The 19,658-nt window shown below is 37.4% G+C and overlaps 1 protein-coding gene across 4 annotated transcripts in view; it reads left to right on the plus strand.

Moving 5' to 3' along the window:
• The window catches only part of LOC112151346 (myosin VIIA and Rab interacting protein), a 113,093-nt gene that overhangs the window by 77,134 nt on the left and 16,301 nt on the right, over positions 1–19,658 (plus strand). For all 4 annotated transcript variants that reach the window (XM_024280215.2, XM_024280217.2, XM_024280218.2 and 1 more), the window contains exon 4: positions 15,440–15,576. In XM_024280215.2, coding sequence (XP_024135983.1) covers positions 15,440–15,576 — 137 coding nt within the window. The remainder of the gene's footprint in view (positions 1–15,439; positions 15,577–19,658) is intronic.

The raw sequence follows: 19,658 nt of genomic DNA on the forward strand, positions 1-19,658 counted from the left end.
TTAAGATGGAGGACATATATTATGAAAATTAAGCTAAAAGTTTCATTAATATTAAATCATTCTTTTTTATAATTCCTGTAAATTAACCTGTTTGTAACGTAGAAAATGCAACAGGCGAGGCACAAGCTCCCTGCTCCACTTCATTCTGACAACTGGATCCATGAATGCAACACACTCTCAGTAAAATGCGTACATATGCCACGACTTTGCACTCTGAAATACCGTGTATAATATACGCCAAACACGCTTTTTGCGTGCATATGATACGCAATGGTAGAGGATAGGTTGCGCCGGCGTACAATATACACGCTTTTTAGGTTTCGTTTTGATCACGTGGTCAGAAATCCTCCGGCTCTTTTCTAAATGACGTCGTTCCTGGTTAAGGTTAGGATTACGGTTATGGTTAGGGTTAGAAAAGCAAATTGTTCGTTTGTGGGGCTGTCTGTAATGCTCACGGCTCCACCAGGGGACGTGTTAAACGTGGAAAACAGACTTTAACACGTTTAGGACCGCGCGTATTATATGCACGCAAAAAACGCTTTTGGCGTATATTATACACGGTATTTCTCAAATCGTGGCATATGTACGCATTTTACTGAGACTGGGCTCTTGTAAGAGTGAAAACAGATTTATAATGGGAAGTGGGAATGGGGTTGCCCCACTATCGGTCCCGCCCACAACTTAAAAGGAAATTTTTAATAAAATCCTGCCACTCTGAAGAAACGTCCTAGGTTTTTTGTTTGGTTTTGTTTTGCTAAAAATTGCATAATCATGATTAAAAGACCACTGGGAATGCTTTAAATATCTCAAAGATTGTCAGATTTCTTTTGCTGCTTCATTTTTGGGTGATTTTTTTTTAGCATTTCTTCAACAAAATCGGCACAAATATTATTTTAGAAAAGCATCAGAAATATGCAAATAACATTAAAACTAGTTAATCTGTCAATATAAAAAAGCAATTTTAATATATTAAAAGAAATTAGAAAATGTCACAACATATTTCTGGTTTCTTTCTAAAAAATCTTTTTAGGTTGTAGAATAACAACATTTGAGGGTTTTTTGGTAAGGTTTAATGTTTTATTTAATAATACTTCAGGTTCTTTTTTTATTTCAACAAGAATGAAGATCCAGAAAGAAGTAAAAAGGAAAAACAAATACTCTGTTTATGTGATACATTAATACTTCTGTTGGTAAAGAGAGTTTACTGGCCTCTTATTGACAAAAGGGATACAGACCATGTTTGAATTTGTGTCTAAAGGTGAAAATACATCAGTTCTTAAGGTTAGAGTTCTTAAGTCTCACTCCAACCATCTATTTTGAAAGTGTTACCAGTGGTCTTTTAGTTATGATTATTTAAAAAAACGTTGTTTTCTAGGACATAGTTTCTGCAGAGCGGCAGTTCATCAGAAATTTACCTCTAAGTTGTGGGCAGGACAGTGAGCCAGCACCCATTTCCCATCAGCCCTTTGTTTACATGCTCTCCTGCTGTCTTACAGCCCCTCACAACCCCTAGCTAGCAATAGTGGTGCAACAAAAATGCCAATATTTCAGCTATGTAGCGGTACAGTTATGACCCAGATGCTAGCTTGGATGACAAAAATATAGGCGTAAATTGATTTATTTGTCTACAAATAGGAGCTTCTGCCAATTGTACATAAAAACTGCAAGCTTTTCAGCGTTTTTTATGTACTCCCGATTCAAAATTAGAATAAAGACATTCCCAGAAATGCCATTTTAAACCTATTTTTCTTTAAAAAATGTCTTCCATCATGAGATAAAAATGCTACAAAACACTAAAAACATGATTGGGGCTGATCTTTAACAAATAATGCGAAATAAAAAGCATTATTTCTGCAGTATTCACTGCATGTGCTGTGTGCATGCTGACCTCCCTTTCCTCTTTGCGTATTTGAGAAGATAACCTTGCCGTCTGCAGTGAGCGCGCTCAAAGGTCATGGATAATGACCAAAAACAATTGCAGCTGAGAGAGTATGTCTGTCAGTGCCCCCCTTCCCCCTCATTTGCCACCCCCTTTACAATACTCAGTGTGATGGCATCCATATGAATATTGCAGCAGTTCTCTGTCTTGGCCTGTGCCACAGTCTTCATCTCAACACATGAGCGCTGGCATGAACAGGAAAGCTCAAAAGTTCATGTGCGTGATTGAGAACAAGCTGGATCACTTCACAAGTCTGAAACCCAGATTTCTTGTGTTTACATGCATGAGCCCTCAAGCATGTTAGCACACAGGATCTTCGCAATAATCTGTCAGAGAGAAAGTGCTTATGGCACAGCTTGTGGTGCCTTGGGGATGCTTTAGCTTCATGCTCATCTGATGCTGATGCAGGATGGTTCATCTTATTGAAGCTTCCGTGCCAATTAGAAAAGGATATATCACCCAATTGCAGAAATTTAGTTTGGATTTGAGACTGATAATGCTGTGGTAAACGCTGTGATCAGCGACACAGAGCAGAGATGACTTCCACAGGGCGGATCGGCTGATGAATTGTGCTATATTTCATCTGTATAGCATTATCTTTATGCTTATCGTCCTCTTGACTTCACACATCACCCGTCCAACTCCTGTCACTGAACCACTTTCGCACTGTCGCAGTAACAGGATTTCCAGACATGTTTCTGAACTGATCAGAATAAATATCCTTGCAACTCAAGTTTAAAATAAACCCTTTTTTTTTTTTACCCCCCTTGTTTTTGGGGAATGAGCCGTTCCCTCCTCTGCTCTCCCATCGATCTCTGCCATCGCCAAATCCCCGATGACACGTAGAAAAATGGGCACACGTATATATATGGAAAGAATGGATGAGTAAGAGCGTATGAATCTGATGAGTTTTTGTTTGTGATCTGCGGGCCAAGCATCAAAGGGCTATCGTCATCCGTCTTCCACAAACTGTTGGCCCGACAGGCCTTTTTGTTCTGTGCGCGCTTCATTTCCTATGGTCACATTTACTTTGATATTTACCTGCACCCTCCTTAAACTTTTCACAAAAATCCAGTAAAGGCAATAAAAATGAGTAAATGCAGCAGTTCGTCAGTGAAAGCCTCACATAACCTTGCTATAGTAATTTATTAATCTGACATGTGATATTTTTGAGGCATGGTGACACCAGAGGAACAACTTTGCCTCCTTGTAAATTTATCATCATTTTTACCCGTAAGTCCCATTTTCCAGCTCTATGAGCTTAAACAGAAGACTGTTCAAGTGTGCATTGTGTCATATCAGTCTATTCTTAAAGATTATATAGGCCAGTGTAGCTGCATTCCTTACATGACAGTTATTCTTAGATCCTGCAGTTAAAAATGTTGCTTTATTGTAAGACCTGAAGGAGACGAGCCTCATTGCACACTGCATCATTTACAGATTCCCTGTTATTTTACTCTAACACTGCAGCAGAAAAAGTCACTGTATTTCTGTCAGTTTTAGCAATTGCTGTAGTAATACTTTATAATTTAAAAAAACAGCTTTGTTGTGCCAAACACCTTCTAACTAATCTCTTATCACCACACTCCTCAAAATTGTGTTCGCACTTGTTTGTTTTTTTAGTAGAAAAATTATTCTTTGTTTGGTTTTGAGGCACAAAAGATTTCATAATTAGAGGAAAACAAATACGGAACCATATGGTAATGTAATTTCAATTCCATCAAACCACACTATAAGCCTGTTTTTTTATTGTGCAAAAAATAGCTTTGGCAACCAAAAGCAGGAGTGTCAAACATGCTACTTTTAATTGTTGAATTTAAACAAATTTAGTTTGAAATAACTTTATTGAAATTAAATATAAATAGATAATCTGTCATTTCCTGTCATTAGCAAATCTAACTACTAGTATTGAATTGTACTGATTACCAAACCATTGGTATCAATTGGTGATTATTTTGACATATCTTTCAAGTTTTAAATTAACATTAGATTTCTAAACAGTCTTTAAATAGTTCAGCAGTTACATTTTAAATATTTTTGTTTTGTTGTAAAATTCACTTTCACTTGTGCCAACGTGTATTTTTTTGTCATGTTCAGCCATCTTTTTTTTTTTTTTTGTGGCGTTAGACCAAAAATAAAACAAAAATAATGGCTGAAGATGACATATACTGTATATATAGATATAACTTCCTTTTTTACACTGTTGAAAGTCTGAGGTCAGTTATCTCCACAGTATGTGTAAAGTGTAGTGCGATCGCTCAATTATTGGTTTATTGGCTGATTTTTTTGTCTGCTCTGCTTTTTTACGCTGAAACAGCAGAGTGTTGCCCACAAGACAAAGAAAAAAAAACACAAAAAACTCAAATCCACTCACATTTTTGTTTCAATAAAGTTCAGCCCACTGTTGTTTTTCCACATAAAATACAAATGGAACATTAATAGAACATTCTACAACTCTGCACGGTCACACATAAAATGAACCTATCATACCTCAATCCAAATACTATTATTAATACAGATATAATCAATTTATTTCAGTTTGAAATTATTTTATAATGGTATATCTTGAGTAAATAAACAACTAGCCTCAGACGGATCGATCTGTTTGGATTGTAGGAGTATATGTTGATTTATTGATTGAGTTGATTGAGGGAGAATACCACACGTGCATGGGGAGAACATGCAAACTCCACTCTAAAACAATCTAGCCGGGATGCAAAAGCGCTAACCACAATGCCAGGACTTAAACAGTGAAATGTTATTTTTTGATTCAAACTAGAACAATATAAATATAATAAAAGGCTGTTTCTGTCTGTTTCTTTAAACACATTAAGTAAATACTCAGATTGTAAGAGGCCCTTGAGCTTCATTGGATCTCTTTTACATTCAGGGCAACACATCCTGAGAGGTTTTAAATCTGGGAAATGTGCTGAGACCGTTTCTGCGGCCGCAAACTGCATTCATAACACAACGCTTTTGTCTGCCTCAAATGTCAGGCTGTAACATCTGGATCTGATCCCGTGACCTTTTACCAAAGGCAGCGCTCTTCCCCTCTTACAAGAAATCATGGTTTCCTTGCATATCACGAACACACATTCGTGCACGTTCCTTTTTTCTCTTTTCCTCCAAACATCCATTTCACATGGTTTCATAGGCTGCGATGTGCTTCCAAAAGGGCTTCTAAAAATAGACCTGAATGCCTGGCATCCATGACACCAATAAGCACACTGACCTTCTCTCTTGACATGCTCACTGTGCTTATCTTTCTTCGTTTCTTTGTGTTTCCCTTCATCATTTTCTGCCCCATTGTTCCCGAGTGTTGTTCTTTTTTTAGTCTGGATATTTCATGCTGCAGATGTCAGGCAGCCCCCCCTCTGTTCTAATAGTCTCTTGGGGGTTCATCAAGTGTGTGTCACGTAAATATGTTTTCTATGCGGTTAGCTACTGTCCTGTTTTATGTGCTCTCATTATGTACTGTCAAAAACATTTTTATTTCTGTGGATTTCATTTCCTGATTGTGACTGCGGCGAGGAATAAAACCCAAAGCTCTTGCTCCTGCAGTCACCTGGAAACATAAAATACAATGTCACCTTACTAGGTTTTTATGGCAGTTTTAACTTTTTGTTCTTCACAAAACAACCAGCCACAAGTTTGGTTGCACATAAATGCTCACTAAGTACCATGAGCTGCATAATCCATAGCTGTGTGTAAACTGTGATCTGCTCTGTCACTACTGCAGCTGCAGAGCTTTGTCCCCCTGTGTGTTCCCTTTAAAACCCCATGTCATGCTGTGGCGGGGCCAAGGATGTGAGCTAAAAGGAGAGTATCTCATTTTACATCTTTTTTGAAGTACATGTATATGCACTACAGCCTGAAAAAGGGTAATTTTTTATAAATATTATTTTTATATTAATTAGTATTGGCTACTTGTGTTTTAAATGGCTAACACCATTTGCTTAACGCTTATGGCTAACGCTGATAGCTAATGGCTAGCACCAATGTCCAATGGCAAATTTCACAGCTTCTAAACATTTTCACAGTTTAAAACTAATTTTTAGGGTGGCACAACCTAACCCTAAAGGTGACTCTTTTGCCTCTACATTATTGCTTTTTGTTTAATAAAAATAGATTTAAAAAGTAACTTTAAAGTTAATAGTAAGTTAAAAGTTTAACCACCGTTGACCACCAAAAATCAATTGGAGGTCAGTAAGCACCACCACAATAAATACTTTACAGTGCACTGGATAAATATGGTGCCAATACATACAGTATTGCCTCTAGATCAGACTGGACCGGACTTTAGAGTGTTTCCATTATAAAATGGACCCATTCGGCCGGACCGATTCGTACTCTTTTTGGTCCCCCACTGGTTGTAGGTCTATATAAAAATGGAACGGGCTAGTAAGGGCGGAGCCACTGTCGTCACACAATGAAATTCATTCCCTGGCAAAAAAGTATTACGACAACAGCAAGCATCAGACCAGCGCTTTTCTTGACTCAAGACCCAAGTCGAAAGTTTTGTCCTCTTTTTCACCTCCCACAAGTTTCTTGGAAAGAATATTAAATATTTTGCATTTAATCCCCCCCCCCCCCAACACTAAATGGAAACGCTCACTTGAATTGACCGTTCTAAACCGTCCAGAAGCGGACCAATCCGGACCGCTCAGTGGAAACGAGGCACCAGGGTCACTTAATTAGCTTTGATTTAATTTTGGTTTGTTGCAATAGATTTATTCATTTCTGGCAGGCATGTATCACAAACGATTAAATTTATAGTATTTTTTTCTTTATTGCTGACTTCAGAGCATATAAGTACTTTTGCTGCATTGAGGCGGCCCTGTGTGACAAAAAGTCATCTTATTTGGAAAGAAAGTCATTGGAATTTTTGTCAAAAGTCATACACTATTTCATATTTTGAGGCTATTTTCTGTTTTTTACTTGTGCTAAAAAATGATTATGGATATTTATCATATGAGTAACATAAAAACAAATCAATGTCACATTTTCTAAGGGTTCGTGAATTAAGACTTAGTGGTTCTTTTTGGGTTGTGGTCTGTGAGAAATCAACATAATTGGCTCTTTAGGTGTTGAAAGTTGCAGACCCCTCTTCTAAGCAATACAATATCAGACAGTAATGTACAAACACCTATTAGCGGTGCACCATTTGAGACACTGATACGCAAGAGCCTAAACAAGATCTAATTCATTGCTATCCAATCTGCATTCTAAACTGACCCCGGTCCAATTGAAAAAAACATTTATTGTTAAAGGAAGTGATTGATTTGGAGCTCTTAGCTCATTTTCTCAAATCCTTGATTACTTCACTGATTGGTGTTTCTGTTTTGATTGGATTGGTACTTTTCTTATTAAGGTTTTCTAGGTCTTAATCAGGTTTTGTGATCTAGTTAGATTTTTTGTTTTTCCCCCTCAGTCACAGTCCTGCTGGGTTTCATTAGTTAACCGTCTACAGCAGTTTCTTGGTAAACTTTAGCCACTATAATTAGAAGTTTGGCTTTCATCATGTCTATGTTTTCCCAATCTTTTTGGTAATTTTAAGTTTAATTATGTGTTTTAATTATGTTTCACTTAATTTTATTTGATATCAATGAAATTCTCCCCATTTCATATGAAATACTTAATTTATTTTCCGTTTGTTCTGCTGTGAATTTTTTTGTCTCATTTACTGTTAATTATGCTCTAAATCATGCAACGTGGCATGCTTACACAAACTAAACAAGCGTTCACAACATAGAAATGTTTTAGGAACAGGTGGACAAAGGACCAAAGATTGGAGGAAACCAAGGAACTATAACTTTTGGTAAAATAAACTCAAAATATAATGAAAAAAACATGAAATATGGCCATAAATATATAATAAATAAATGTAAAAACAAATGTGACAAACAGTCTACCTGTAACCACACACTCAAATACATTGAGGTAAATTAACTGAAATGAAAACAGCTGTGGATGATTATCAACTTGAACTGGTGTGACTGACAGGGGAAAAAATGACAAAAAAAACAAGAAAACATGATTGAAAAGGTACTAAAGGGCCAAATTCTCACTAAAAAATGATTTATTATTTGTGTCAGACCATGAATTAATATGTTAGTTTATATTGTGCCTTAAGTTATATATGGATACAGAGGTATTTAATGTTAAGTTATGCTTGATCCAGATAATAGTCATGTTCTCAGTAGTTCTCCTATGTTTATCACAGATTTCTAATGGTGGCACAGTTTTTCTGATACATTCATCTTTTCATTTTTTTTTTTTTTTTACTAAAGTTCAAAGTCATTTCTCCTCTGAGTTTGTTGTGTTTTGCCTTTCTCAGTTGTGTTGACATCTGTTTTCACAGGGGAATTGCTGGAGTGAATTACCAAGCCTTCAGCAGCGTGACAGCTTTTACATTTTTCATCACAAAGTTAACTTTGTTTTAGAGGAATTTGTTGTACATCTGATGCATTAATAATTAGAAAAAACTAATAACAGAAGCAACATTCCTCTGGTTATACCTGTTTAAAAACACGAGCATTTTGGCTTGACTCTTTACAGGCTGCTGCATCCTCATAAAATGTGATATGTCACTGATGTCAATAGAGTTGAGCTCATTATCTAAAGCTGCTAGAATGAGCTCATTAAAAAGATTTGCTCCATGAATGCATTCACAGACCGTAAGAGACTTGACCCGAGCTCGGACAGTGCAGCTCTACTTTCTGACCCGATGCACACCAGGATGGTGCAGAGTCAGACTCTTCTTTTATGAATCTCTGTTTACATTTTATGTTCTGCATGGAAGCTGTTTTTTAAATACCTCATTAAATTTAATTGAGTTTTAGGGGAAAAGCTGAAAAACTTGTGGATTTTTTGTATTAGTTCGCTAGTTAAACCTTTGATTAACTTGTAATTGTTTGCTTTTACAGTTTAAATGGGCTTAGTGTGTAAAATGGCTTCCAATTGAGTGCAGTTCTGCAAATGAGTAAGAAAACTTGTTCAGATATTTAATCTGAAGCTACGTCCACGCCATCCCCAGCAACACGGCCTCAAGCATTCAAGTCTACGTTTTGGGCTTCTGCAATCAAAATTTTCACATTTAAGTGTTGTCACGCACATTTTTAAGATAATTTTTGGCCTCTATGTACAAATCGCGTGGCCACTGAGCATGCGTTGACAGTTAAACCAGGTTGAACTTTAACCAATCAGGGGTTCTAACTTGTTGGTAACGTTTAGATGGCTTCCCTTTTAGTTAATCGAAGTGCTGACAGTCTGAAATTAGATCATGGAGAAGAAGTTAATACTTGTATTTTTTGTTGTTTTTTTCCCTGCATTATATGACATCAAACCTTTCATAATCGAGCTGTAAAAAAAAAAAAAAAAAAAAAAAAACCTGGAGCAAGATTTTTGAAATTTGCACCACTTTGACATCTTGGACCAAGCTTCTTTCAACTATAGGTGGCGGTCATGCGCTAGTAAACACTAGCAAAAAAAAACAAAAAAAAGAAGCCTCCCCTTGTTCATCCAGTGTGAACATCATTGCATCCAAAAACATTTTTTTTTTGAAAATGTATTTTCACAAAACCCCAAGTGTCAGTGTAGCTGTTTACTAACTGGTTATATCTGTATTTGCTGTAATGTAAAGGGCAGAATGACATCCAAAAGCCCAGTGTCGCATGGATGCACACCCCATGCAAGGAGTCTGTAACTCAGTTCAGTTCTCCTCTCAGAACTGAGCGTGTGAGCACTTTGTCCCAGTATAACTAATTTCCTCAGCGCTGCGCTCCGAGCTGTCCCGACTGCAGAGACATTCATCTGTTACGCAGTGGGTGATGAAGGTCTGAAGAGAGGCGGGTTGTAAAGATTCAGACAGCCATTAACCAAGACAGGGGAAGTGAGGGTGTACCGTGACAGCTGTGGGTCTTTAAAGGAAGAGCTACTGTATGAAAGGAAGAGGAGGAAGAGTGAACCGCCCAATGGCAGCCTGGAGGTGTTCGGTTAATATGGGCTTTTTTAGGATTAACTGTCAAAATCAGTACTACATTCACTAAAATGCTTGCTTTTTATGCATAAGGGGACATTCCTAATGAAAACGATTTTATAATTTATGGATTTTCTCTTTTGTGGTTCTTCATCTTCTGAATTAATGCAATTCATAATGTCATTTTGAGAGCTATTTTCACCAAAAAACGTATAAAAGCCCAGTTTTTCTCAATAATATCAAAATGTTGCAGGCCTGCCAGTGGCTGCTTTCTGCTGTTTAGCTGACTCAGTGTCTCCTTACTCATATTGACTGAAAACACCTGATCCAAGTAATCAATAACGAGGTGCAGGGAGATCTGGAAACAGGCAGGGAGGTAGATCTCAACGTTGTGATCTATCTTTAAAGTTTTGTTGCTACTTAATTTATAATTGTGTAAAATAAATACTAGCACAAATATCCCGCCTTGCCTCTTGGTGGCCAGTATAGCAGGTTTCACTTCAGGTGTTCGCCTGAAAGTAACATCAATGAGGTCATAACATTAAAGTAAACTATCAAACTTATCATGGAACATGGAAAATGTAGTGAGTGCACACCAAAGTAATGTTATTTTTGGAAAATACTCTTACTGCCACTTTTCAGATCCATCACAAAGACACAGACAGTTGATCAATATTTTTGCTGCTGTCTAGAAACACCCCATGCACGACTATTGCTAGGTTAAAGCATTGTTTCTGTTTTCTGAGGACCACACACTCTTTAAATCAGAGCGACAGGTCAGACAGTCTATGACCTGGTTGGCAGCATGTGTCACAAACATTGACCCACATCCTTCTTTGTTTCCCCTCCAGTCTTCTCTGCTAATGACCGTATTTTAAAGTGTTTTAGGGTTGGCGTTGTAAACGTGTCAGCAAACATTGAATTGGAAAGCAGCCTAAAGCATGTTGTTTTGCCATTTACATTCCTGTACTTTGTAATGTTTTTCTTCCTCAGATGCAGATGTGTCATAAATTAGTTAATCTCTTCAGTGATGTGGACTGTTTGTTGGCCGTTCTTAGGAAACACACACAGAGCAAGATCTAAATAATAGAAGGGGTGCTGAATAATAAAGAAAAAAAAACAGGATTAATATCTGATTTATCATAATTTTTCATGAATGGATGGTGCAGGGTTGCTTTAAGGGATTTTGTACAATTTCATTTTACAATTTACTAGTTTTTTATCTGAATTTCTGTTTTCTTTAAATGAATATGGACAAAAAAAGGATCTAAGTGTGCCGCAGCAAATATAAGCACATTTTTCTATCATATTTAATCTTCCAAAAGTGCCAGTGAACACCCACTTCATGCAAATGTTGTGTTTCTGTCCTTCTATGTTGCTGCAGATTCTACTTGTATGGTTAGAAGCTGTAGATAAAATATATGTTACAACACTGAAAGTCAGGCGTCTGCTCGGCCTGAATTTGAAATTCACAAAAGAGAACAAAGCGGTTTCCTCTTTTTGGAGCAGAAATCTCTGCAATGCATTTGTAAGACCAACTAAAGCAGGATTGTTCTTAGTCCTGGAATTGAATTGCATTCACATCATTGAATTGAGTTGATCTAATTAAGTTTAAAACAACAGAATCAATCTGATCTGTTTACATTTTATTAATTGATTGAAAATAAAAGTAAAAGTTCAATAAAGATGGAAGTTTGATGTATGATGCTTTGTGGTGCAGTTAAGGCATCACAATTGTTAATCTTAATCCACATGATTATGGATGTTTGCAGAACTCGGTATGATCCAAAAATACATAACAGTAAACATCTTGTACAGATGAAGGATACAATTAGTTTACAGTTATTTACATCTCAAAAACGCAACTTAAAAACAAGTACATTGGAATTTTCTTATGTTACAACACAACTACTGTTAGATTATTAAATAATAAATAGTAAATTACAAAAGTATAGGCAACTTTTGCATTATTGCACATAGTGTCCAAACTGACTGACTACAGTTTTGGCGCATAATGACTTGTACAGCAGCAGAGATTAGGTCAGTCTTCCCATTTTAATGTTTAATCTTATTGCAGCTGGGAGGAAGCTGTTGTGGAAGTCTGTGAAAGCTTTCCAGCCTGCAGAATCTGAGTGATTGCAAATTTTCTTGTGCTGAAAGACAGAAAACAGTAACAAAAAAAGCAGGCAAAACTTAATATATTTTTATACTAATTTATGGCAATTATAAAATAAAAAAAAAAATCACCTTGAAACATAGTAAAACTCAAAGTTCTTTAGGTTCTTGTCACTTCTTTTCTTTTCATTTTCTTTTGTTATTTGTGGCAAAAATACATTACTGTATTCCAAGTTGTTATAAAAACTGGAATTGGATTTAAAAAAAAAAACACTTCCAGACCTCACAGCTCGAGAACTGTATCCTCCCAATCCTCGAGCACTTTGATGTAACCCTGCAGCTGAAAGCAGCCTATTATTTTCTTCCATTATCAAGATCAGCCAGCAACAGACAAACATTTTCTGTGGAGAACACAGTTTGTTTGATGTTCTGTTATCAACCACCCCGGCTTTCTTCCCTCTCTCTTTGCTCTCTTGTCTCTGCAGAAGCTTCAACAGAAGCTGAACCAATTTATTAGAAAGGCCCAAAAAAGTCAATTATGGAAATAGTTCTCTTCGCTGGAGGGCTTTGAAACTTAACAAATCAGGTGCTTTTTATTGCACTGCCTTACATAGTTCCATATATTTTATTTAGGCATCATTTACATCTGCAAATTGGTCCTGTGAAGTAAAGAGGGCAACGCAGCTTCGGATAGGAGGACCCGGCGAGCAGGGAGGCGGCGGTTCCACGAGGAGCTGAGTGAAGTGATGATAGAGGAAGGGTAAGCTGCTGTCAGGGGACCATCCACAGGAATTCCTCTTACTTATTCATGCAGCAGCCAAGCATTGGGGCATCTCCCAGCCTCATTATGAAATCTGTATTTGCAGAAGCTCGTAGAACAGACAAGCTCTTGCTTGAAAGCCTCAGCTTATCCACTTCACTGTCCTCCCCTCTTCAGTTCTTTTCTGGATCAGGTCACTCAAGGGAAGAAACGTCAAACTTCATTCACTTACGTGCTTCTCCCGCCGTCCCAAATTCATTTAGCCTTTTTTCTGTGTTCTTTTTTTTTTTTAGGTTTGTTCTGCTTACATAAAAGGAGGCAAATCCCTGTCTTTGAGTCTGCATTTTGTTTGATTATTTTCTGGTTTTACATTGGATTAACAACTAAATTAAAACTAATCTACATTTAAAGATGAGCACATACAGTTTAATTTTGCCGTTAATAGAAAAACCCTTAATAGTCACAGAAACCTGACAAAAGTAATAATTTTAAAATTACTAACAATCAACGGATAAAATTAGACATTTTTATAAAGGTAAAAAAGTTCTATATTTTAAGTTTTTAATAAACGTCATTCCCTAAATAACAAAAACATATTAGAAACAAGTTTCTTAGTACTGAAACACTGCTGACTGGGATTCTTAGTTCCTTGGATATCTTCTTATATCTATTTCCTATTTTGTACAGTTCATTTACCTTTTCCCGTAGGTTTTTTGACAGCTCTTTAACAATCCCGATGACTCAGGATCCTGAAATGTCAGTGCAGCACTGAATGAAGGATGCATATGTATGTTTAGAGCCCGGAACCTCCAACACTTTTTGTGCACTCATTGATTATAGACAGACGAGTCACAGGGGAGGATGGTTACCTTTAGCTTAAAACCCTTTTGTATCAGCTGTGTGCTGAACAAAGACTTCAGGGTGTGCAAACTTATGAGCACAACTGTATGTCCCTGTAGGAGCTCTGCAGAAATGTTATCTTTTTCTATTTTTTCTCAGTTTATGGTTTGAATTGGTCCATTTTCTCCATCACATTCGGTCTTAAAGCCCTGTAATTTGTATTTCGCGTCCATCCATCGCCACCTCAACCTCTTAACTCTTCCAGATTCATTCCTTTCTTTTTGTCCTCAGGCTCAGATGGAAATATAAAGACAGCCCGTCCTCCATACTGGAGCTCGGCCACCGACATTAAAGTGACTGGGTTGACCCGTGGCATCAAATTAGAGAGCTGAATCTATGGAGCAGCCCAGATGATAGAGGCAGAGGATCATAAATCCTGGGGAAGGAAAGAGTGGAAGGAAGTTAAGAAGGAGAGAGGAGGGATAAATGTGGCAGCTCATTCACCCTCAGGGCCACTCAGGATTCCTTTATTAGCATGGTTTCTTCCACCCCCTTCTTTTCACAAGCCTGTCTATACAGCAGAAGCATCAATGTGCACATATTTTATGAAATCCATCACTTACTGTGCTCTTTTAAAATATAAGCAGTGGAAATGGTTACTGCATGAACATGGCGTTTAAGCATCTTTCTCTAAATACCGAGAGTTGGCAACCTTGATGTTCAGACACAAGAAAAACTGCATGTGTCTTTTGGTTTCTGGAACAGTAAGTGCAGTTTGGACTAAGTGATGGAACGGACAGAAGCTGCAAAAGCCAAAGGAGAGACAGTCAGACCAAGAGAATAAACTCAATTTTGGCAGAATGTCTTGGAGTGATGGATTAAATAAAATCCATGAGAATCTTTTGGGTTTTTTCATTACCATCAGTCATGAATTTATCACTGCCTACGCAATGATACACAATAAATGCATTGAAGGATTTCCATGAGGGTCAGCTCAGCTGACACTCCCACTACCTACAGACATCCACACAATCATGAACAGTACTAGATACTATGGGATATCACTAATTAGATGATTGGTTTGATTTTTTTGGTTTCTTTCTTTGTTTCTTTTTCCTTTTTCATTATTAATTTTTTGCGGAAACTGGAAAAGGTACTGTTGGATGAGGTATTTGGCATATAGTGAATCAGGATTTTCTCCGTACTAATCTTAAAACATTTATAAGTAAACATTGAAGACACATTTGAAAAAAACTCAAACATCTAAACTAACAAAACTGTCATTATCTAATTAAGGGTATCCCATTGTACCAACATTTTCTGGTTTCTTGCTGTTTTATTTTTATGAATTTTATTTTGATTTCTGGAAATTACTTTTGATTTCCAAATCGTTTCATTTTTATTTTTTTAATTTTTTCTTTATTTATAAAATGGAATGCTATTATTATTACTTCTTTTGCTTTTTTTAATTGTTGTTGTGATCTTTAATAGATTTTCTTGCATTAAATATTTTTTTTTGGTGTGGTTTGCACTTCAGGGCCACCGTACAAAACTCTTATTGCATTCAAAGAATATTCCTTTCCAACATGAAAACCAATGAATAAAAAAATAAATCTATGAACTTTCCTGTTTCAAATGAGTACTTAACTTCATAAAAGGCGCCCCAGTGAGCGAGTAATGTCTCTGGCTTAAATCAGTTACAATTTTGGACACTTATCATAGAATCCAATTCCCGCCAGTTTGCGTTCCATCTGTTCCCTTTGACTCAAGGTTTTGTTTTCTGCTCTTCCTTCTGTCTTCTCTGCAGGATTTTTAGGACTCAGTCGCTGGAATGGTATTATAACAATGTGAAGAGCCGCTTCAAGAGGTTCGGCAGCGCCAAGGTTTTGAAGACTTTGTACAGAAAGCACATCATTGAGAGAGGAGCGTTCTCTGATCTCCCAGGTTAGTTCTCTTTGATTAGCCTCGCACCATCTGTCATGTTTTTCAATTTGAGATCAAATTAATTAGGTGATTTTTATGGCCACTTGTACTAAAAAAAAGAAAAATGAAGTAGACTTCAGTTTATCTCCTGCTGGTCCAAAATAGCGTCACTCAACCTTTTTTTCAAGCTGCCTCCACATGGGAGACGATGTTTTGACCCAGCGGTTTCATGGTGGCTCTGCGGCTGACAAAGAGGCAATGTTTCATAACCTGATTCATGGGATTAGAGGGATGAAGAGCGGATGAATCAGGTCAGAGCTGAGGCACAACTGGATGAAGCTGATATGAAGGGATATTTGAGAATGCATCATCATGATAAAATGAGTTAAGTTTGTCTGGGATTTGTGAAGAGATTTGGTTGGTCTTGGTAATATGGGCAAAAGGGAAAACTACAGTAAATGATATCTGCTGTTGTTAATCCAGTAAAAAAGCTTCATCAGTTCAAGCTTTTATTTTCGTTTTTTTCCCCCCAGCTGTTATCGAGATGTAGTCAATTTGATTGCATCAGATTTTATAATAATAATAAAAAAAGTACTTTTTTATCTGACATTTAGTAAAAAATGTTTCTGAAGAGAAAAAAAAGATACATTTGTTTTTTAAAATTACTATTTTGTGTCTCCAAAAGTGAACACTAAAACTTCCACCTGCAATGCATCATTTCAATTTAATAGATTAAAGCTTGATTATTTATAGAAGCTGGTTGCTATCTACATTTACAACTTACATTTTTTTATAAATTGTGTTGCACATGTTAGAATTGCACCTTCCTAGTACCCACAATTCAGTTTTCACAATCTGGCTTGACTTCAGGAAAAAAAAAATATAGCTCCCTTCTGAGTTTTTTTTCCTCCATATTCAGAGAGGATGGAGGATTATGACACTCGAATGATGGTCTCCCAGCTTGCATGAGCCAAACAGACTGCTCTCTGTCTAATACAAATCTCTCTCTAACGGGTGAACTGACCTGCCAGCTTTGTGGATGAATCTGCAAAAAGAGAACGTAAAGCTGGGTGGATTGTGAAAATTCTATTTTAGGTTTGACTGGTTTTTATTTGTGTGTAAATTTGATAGTTTTGTTCTAAATGAATCATAAAGTGGCAGTGAAATCAAACCAAAGACGACATGTGACCTTCAAACCAGCAGCAGAGGAGCAGTTAGTCAGTGAGCCATCTGGACCTTTTAGTTCTGATTTCTCAGGTGGATGTGGATCAGTGCTTCCCTATTTGGGTCGGCACAAACAAAATCGGAAAAGAGTGGATCCTTCAGGGATATTTGATTAAAAAAATAAAATAACATCAATAAGTTTGAGATCACAAGCTAACAAATGGGGCGAAAAAAAGCTTTTCGGAGCTGCTCAGGAGGATCTCATCCCATAAAGCGTTGGATGAAAGACTGTGAAATGTGAAGCCTTTGATGGCTGCGCAGCATGAAATTCGGTGAATGGGGCTTATGTTGAACAATTCTCCTGTTGGTTTTCAGAGAAGGGAGGATGGTGGTGGTGGTGGTGGTGGGGTCCTGTTGTTTCCACAGTTTAGGAGCTCAAAACCCAGAATACCAGCATTTCTGAATGGTTCCCTTGTCATTTTATTTGCACAACCCATTCAAGTTAACACATATTACTTTACAGTGTCTAAAGACAGGAGGGATATCATTAATTAGATGGTGGTGGTGCTGCATTTGAGCTAAGCCATTGTAGCTCTTTGTATTGCTGCACAAATGCAATATATTGCGTTAAGTTATAGCTACTGGACTTAAAAAGTTATTTTTTAAAAACATTTCACCGCTTTTCTAAGTGGCTTCATCAAAAATGCACATTTAGCAAAAGAAAAACACAAATGTCAAGAATGTTTCAGTTTGTCCAAAGCATTAAGTGTCTCAAAAAAACTGTAGTTGGACTCAAGGCCAGAAATAGGCATGAGCAAGGGGGAAATCCTCCACAAATCCAAAATTATTTACAGAAATAGAAAGGACAAAAAATGAACTCCAAAAAACACAAAATATGCACGGGTGAAAAAAAAAAAGTAAAAGACAAAAAAACATAAGGAAGGACTGACAAACTGACAAATAGAAAGCCGTTAATGAGTGTCAGGAAGAGCATTAAGCATAAAACTTATAAGACAAATCAAATGAATTGAAGGAGAAGACAGATATATGGATAGATGAAGGGATTTGATATCATGGTCTTCCATGCATTTTAGGAGCTCGGGGGGATATGACACTCCAAACTCTCCCTGATGTTCGACCTGCACCCCATAGATAGCTAAATCTGGGCCTGTTGGACCCAAGGAACATAAGAACTGTGCACACAAGTCTGATCCATCACTGACCAGCTGTAGAAATGATGTCAGGCTTTTGATCCAGAGAGCAGAACCTGCAGCTACACATACAACGTATCCCCAAATCTTCCACCACATTTTAGCAGAAGTAAAACTGGACATTTTTGACACTGTTGTCACTTTTGGGATTTTTCTTCCTCTTATGTGTTTTGAGAATGAGATATGGAAGAACAGTATTCTGTCTGGAAGGAATAGAGGGTGGAAAGTTAAACAGGAGCCTGAAGCTGCTACTGCTGCTGTTCAAAGCAAACAGCTAAACTCAGAGGCTGCAGATTTTTTTTTTTTTTGGCCATCATGCATTTATGGATCTGAGGAATGAAAATGACTTAAAACCAAACACTTGGCACACACATTGGGCCTCCTTTGATCTAAATTTAAGGGCATTTTGGTTTTTTTAAAGAATGTTTGTTTTATTTGAAATCCATGTGCATCATCCCACTCTTTGTTTTGAAACTTCTGGAAATCATTAAAGGTTGCAGCAGGTAGAGAACTCATTTCCCAGTTGTAAAGCTTGTGTTATAAAACCGTTTTCCTTCATGCCAAGGTTTTGTGTGGGATTGGTATTTTCGGTCCCTCCAGGCTTTTGTTTGGGTTGTTTTCCCCCTCTGCTCTTGCTCTGGTTCACGCATCGAAAAGATTAGCCCAATCAGGGCGGGTGACTTTGGCGGCTCTCTGAAAATGTGAAAGTAGAACAGAGAAAGTTAATTACTGGAGACCTTTAATACTCCTTGATTTTGAATTTCTCTCCCATCATTTAAACTTTAAAGGTCAGGTTCCCCCTGTAGTCAATTAACGTCTGCACACATATACTGCTTTTGCAATGCTGCTAATAACAAACAGCGTCTAGTTTTGATCACTTCCTCCATCAAGTATGATTATTACATTCCATCTCAGGGACAAATTTGAATTCCATTTGCATCACCTAGACAAAAAAAGCTAATATTCTCTTAATTAAAGCTATAACAATAAGTTTCTCTCCTCCTCATGCCAACCTGCTCTTTGTTAACAGACATCCTGTTTGTTCAGCCGTTGTTGTGAGGACTTTGTTTATGAGGCGGCGTGTGCTCCCCAGATGCTGCACTGTAATTGACAGCAAAGCGTCTGGACTCTCCTTCACCCTCCTGCAGCAGCTGCTGCCACTCCAGCAGTGTTGTTACCGTTCATTTATTATCACACTCTCATCTCTTTCCATTTCTTTTTCCTCATACTCTGTACTTATGTCACTCTGTGTTTCACTCCAAAGTGTGCCGTCTGCAAAAGGGCCCTTCTGTTGACTTCTCTTGCGTGAAACAGTCCCATTAAGCCATATTTTTTCAGGAATGTTTGATCTGAGAGAGGAGCCAGTGTATGGATGAAGAGGTCAGGCCACAGAAACACTGAACAATGAGGTGTTATAGAAATACCACATCTTTTCTACTCTCTTTTTTAATTCGAGCAAGTGTGCAGAGGTAACTAACTCAAACTGACTGTGCCCCCCGGCTCTCTGCCTATTCGAGTCAAGAAGGATCTTTGTTGTTGCTGCTGCTGAGCTTAGAAAAGGTCAAAATGTAATTTATGAGTCTCTTTAGTCCAATAATAAGAAATGTAAACACATGAACAAAAAAAGGTCACAAAAATCATAGAAACAATTACTTCAAGCAGGGAATGTTTGTTATCCTCTTGGCTCATTTGCAGACCTGTGGACAGAAATTCTTGAAGCAGCTACTT

This window comes from Oryzias melastigma, linkage group LG20, assembly GCF_002922805.2.
Source record: "Oryzias melastigma strain HK-1 linkage group LG20, ASM292280v2, whole genome shotgun sequence".
Classification (NCBI taxonomy): domain Eukaryota; kingdom Metazoa; phylum Chordata; class Actinopteri; order Beloniformes; family Adrianichthyidae; genus Oryzias; species Oryzias melastigma.